The sequence below is a fragment of the Penaeus vannamei genome, chromosome 11 (assembly GCF_042767895.1).
Source record: "Penaeus vannamei isolate JL-2024 chromosome 11, ASM4276789v1, whole genome shotgun sequence".
Classification (NCBI taxonomy): Eukaryota; Metazoa; Arthropoda; class Malacostraca; order Decapoda; family Penaeidae; genus Penaeus; species Penaeus vannamei.
Window position 1 is genome coordinate 13,038,166 of NC_091559.1, and position 4,174 is coordinate 13,042,339.

At 30.1% G+C, this 4,174-nt stretch overlaps 1 protein-coding gene across 1 annotated transcript in view; it reads left to right on the plus strand.

Annotated features, from left to right (window-relative positions):
• The window catches only part of LOC113814384 (uncharacterized), a 22,618-nt gene extending 19,442 nt beyond the window's left edge, over window positions 1-3,176 (plus strand). The window contains exons 5-6 of the mRNA XM_070126988.1: window positions 1-73; window positions 283-3,176. The exon at window positions 1-73 is cut by the window's left edge and continues 95 nt beyond it. Of these exons, the coding sequence (XP_069983089.1) occupies window positions 1-73; window positions 283-399 (190 nt within the window). The 3' untranslated portion in view covers window positions 400-3,176. The remainder of the gene's footprint in view (window positions 74-282) is intronic.
• Window positions 3,177-4,174: the final 998 nt, after the last annotated feature.

A 4,174-nucleotide genomic window follows, 5' to 3' on the forward strand; every position in this document is an offset into this window, starting at 1 on the left:
TGTGCTGCTCAAGTGGTCATTTAGATACCTGGTTGACCACATTTGCAAGTGGGTCCAGGAGGCTGGTGGCTGGGTGAGTAGACCTAATCATGTTGAGAATCCAACTGTGTTATTTCTTGTTCTAAATTTGAGAGACGGTAATATTACCATGGTCAGGCCTTTTGTTTACTATTTGTGTAAATTTAGATTTAAAGTGAACAGAATTTATTTAGATTGTTGAAAATCAATGATCAGTCTTTGATGGTTAAGATGTATTATGAGATATTTGTTGTCATATTGCAGGGGGTGGTGCTGAACCAGGGTATGAATTTTATCTACAAAAGTGTCGTGTTCATGTGCTGCCTTGTTGGAACAGTTGCTGGTGGAGTCTACATATGGAAATCTCTCAAGGAAATGTAACAGTGACTGCAAGATAGGTTTTATCATTTGTCGCTGTTGAGAGATGTCCACACATGTTTTTTTTCTCTTTCAGCATCTTGTGACTTTCTGCATAAAATGTTTTTAAAAAGAGTTGTCCGCAGTCATGCAGATGTTCAGCTGTTTACTCTTTCCTTGGCTTACGATTATGCCTGTACATAGGCTTAGTCTAAAGTGTTAGCATCAGTTGTTGGAAATAGTTGAATAGACAAGTGTTTCTTGTGATTTTTAAGGACTGAATGAAGAGGTGCATGTAAATAGGTATTACTGTTATGTGATATTATTTCTTATGTCTATAAAACAATCCCAGAGTTGCAGAGTGAAAACTTGCAGTGATAAAAGGGAAGAGATAGGAAAATTAAAGTATTAGAAAAAGTGAGATGCACACTTTAACTTTTATAATTAAAGAGTATAAAATGTTTCTGTAAATAATTGACAGCAATCTCTCTAAACAAAGAAACAGGTGTGACCTAAGTTTAGATTTTACATTTTTGCTGATCATCACCACTGGTAAAAAATGTCTGATATTTAACAAGGGGAAAAGGATGTTCAGTGTCATAATTGTCATTATAATTATTCTTATCATTGTTATTATTATTATTATTATTATTATTATTATTATTATTATTATTATTATCATTATTATTATTATCATCATCATCATCATCATCATCATCATCATTATTATTATCACCATCATTATCATCATAATTATTACTTTTACTATTAATATTTGTACTGCTATTATTATCAATTATTTATAATTACTTTTTTATTTAGTAAATAGCATTTTATTGTTATTATTATTATCATTAAAACAATTGTAATAATAACGAAAGCAGTAGTAGTGATAACAGCAGTAATGAAAGTGATAATAGCAATAATAATCATGAAAATAATAATAGTATTAATGATAATGATAATAATAACAAAAATGATAATAATACTTACATTTACTATCATTTTTGTTTATCATCATTATTATTTTTACTGTTATTAGGATTTCTATATTTATTATCATGTTTATTGTTAGAGCTTTTATCATAATTAGTGTTATTATCCCTCTTATTTTTTATTATAATTATATTATGTGTATTCTTTGTATTACTTAATTCTCATCAAGTTCTTTAGTATTTCATTGAAAATGTATGTCACTCTGAATTAGTTTATAAGCAAAGTCACAATCAAAATTCTTTTCCCCTGTAAATTCAGATTAGTGATCTTAATTGATCTGTTAAGGTATTTTGGATCTCACCACACCATGACACGAAGGCAAAAGGCAGTGTAGGTCTTGTTGAAAAAGAGGTTATTCAGGAAAGTGAAATGGATTTCTTCTTATTCTTCACCTTCTCTTCCTTCTTTTCCTTTTCCTTTTCCTTTCTATTCTTGTTCTTGTTTTTGTCTTCCTCCTGGTCATTTTCCTTTTCAATCTTGTTCTTCTTCTCCTTTTCCCTCTCTTCATTCTCTTCCTCCTCACTTCTTTAAGCAGTTTTGACAGCATCATAATAATGAGTGTTTGTCATAGGATCAGCTTTGTCTTAATGTGTGGAAACATACAATTTCTACAAGATTTTTTTAGGAATTGTAATATATTAACTTTTTTCTGTCCAATTTTTTTTTATTATTATGAGTATTGTTGTTTCTTGACATTGTTATAAAATGTGTAGCAAGATTGTTATTTTCAAATGAATGCATAATTTGTGTGTGCAATAAAGAAATGATTTGGTAAGACATAAGTATTTCATTGATAATCAGTTTCTCAAAAGAAAAGTTTTAATATATGCAAAACTTTTCAAGGTGCCAAATCACAATATTTTCTGTATTATAGTTGTGCATTGCATTAAATAACCCAAAGGGAAAGAATGTGTGCAATATGATAAGTTTTATTGTAATTCATTTCCACTTTTTTTACTCATTTTTATTTAAACTACTTTCAAAGTTTGCATCTTATATTACCCCAGTGCCACCAGGGGTGGTCTTTATGTTTATGCGAAGTCCAGTGTGTTTTTAGTTTATTTATTGTGATTACACATAGATGGCTCCACAAGAACTTTGTCACCAAGGAGTCAGTCACTAGTCCAACGTGTCCCACATGCTTTCTTCTTGATTTTTGGAAATATAAAACAAAGTTAATGTTATTAGTATTTTAATGACACTTATTATAATGTCAGTAATAATAATAACAATGTCAGTGTTAATAACATTAGAAATAAAATATTTCTCCCACAAATTCAAGAATGGTGATATCAGATGAGGTCAGGGAGGCCTACTTAGTGACTCTAAGCACTTGTAGAGTCATCAGTGTGTAAACAAAATTAACAAAAAAGTACAATTGGACAGTTTGTTTACCTGGTGGCAATGGGTTAAGTCTGAATCTTATTAGCATCAATGTTCTATCAATTTTCATTGAACAAATATAACAGAAGAATGTTTATTAAACACTCATGTATATTTTTCACAGCAGATCGATATAATAATTTCCTTTAATATAATCTTAATACAAATGACTTCAAAAGTTGTTTGTTATTCCAACAGAACAGAGCCAATAATTACCACTTGAAAAAAACAGTGAGAAGGTGCTCAGCATGTATATCAAACATAGTGAATAATCTTAGAAATCCCATGAAAGTGGGGACTTAGGTGTTGTGTTTATATTGATATGCAAATTCAAGCACAATTTTTGTAACTTTCAATACCAACTACACAGTTGTACCCTTTTTGTTTATATATTTTTATTATATTTATTCTGTTTTTAATAATAGTAGTATTTTTATACCAGTTCTGAGAAAACTTGAGGATAAATCACACTTACTATTAACCCTCTGTGCCAGGGCATACCTGTGAAGACGTGGTTGATAAAGCCCGATCTTAACCTATCTTGTGTACTCCCTAAAAACCTGTCTGCTCCCCTCAACACCCCACCTCTCCTCTGGCAAGCTCTCATGTTTTCATTTTCACAAGAATCATCACCTTTAGTTAAGCACAATTTTCATTCAACTATACCTGTCTAAAGAGGTAACCAAAGTTTATTGATCACACACCCACCGACATGCCCTGGCCTCAGGGAGGAATAAGTTGCACGAAGCCCGGCGTCTAGGGGTTAATTATTTATGAGCAATTAAATTGTTGTATGAGTTTGCTTTAAATGTCATGATTAATCCATTATGTTCTTCATTGTAAATAGCATAATTATCAAAGCATTTTTTTTTTTTTTTTTTTTTCACAATACTAAATGGTAAGTAGAATAGTTCTGCTTTCCCCCCCCAAATTGTTTTTTTTTTTTTTTTTTTTTTTTTTTTTTTTTTTAAGTTTATATTTGGCATATTAGGTTGAGCAGTCAGCTGTGGTTAAACACTGGCAGTACAAAAATATGTAAATAAAAATGAATTAATTAAGCATTATATAATTATTATGGTCTCCATGATGTTTAATTATTGGTTCAGATGCAATGCAGTAATTGAAAATACAGGGATGTTAACATGACTCACACTGGAATGAGATTGGTATAGTATTTTATTAAGACCATCCTGACTTACAGGTTTCCTCTGAAAAGTAACACTATTACTAGATGCTTTATTTTTCAAAGTACTAGAATTTTAATCCAAACAGGACTAGTACCAAGGGCTGAGTGCAATATATGATTTTTGTTTTATTATTCATTAATTTGTTTATATTAAAAACTATACTCATTCTTCTTTTTCAAATCTTTCTTGTATTCAACATTGAATAAGTTACAAAATTTATTTTCAGTTTCCAT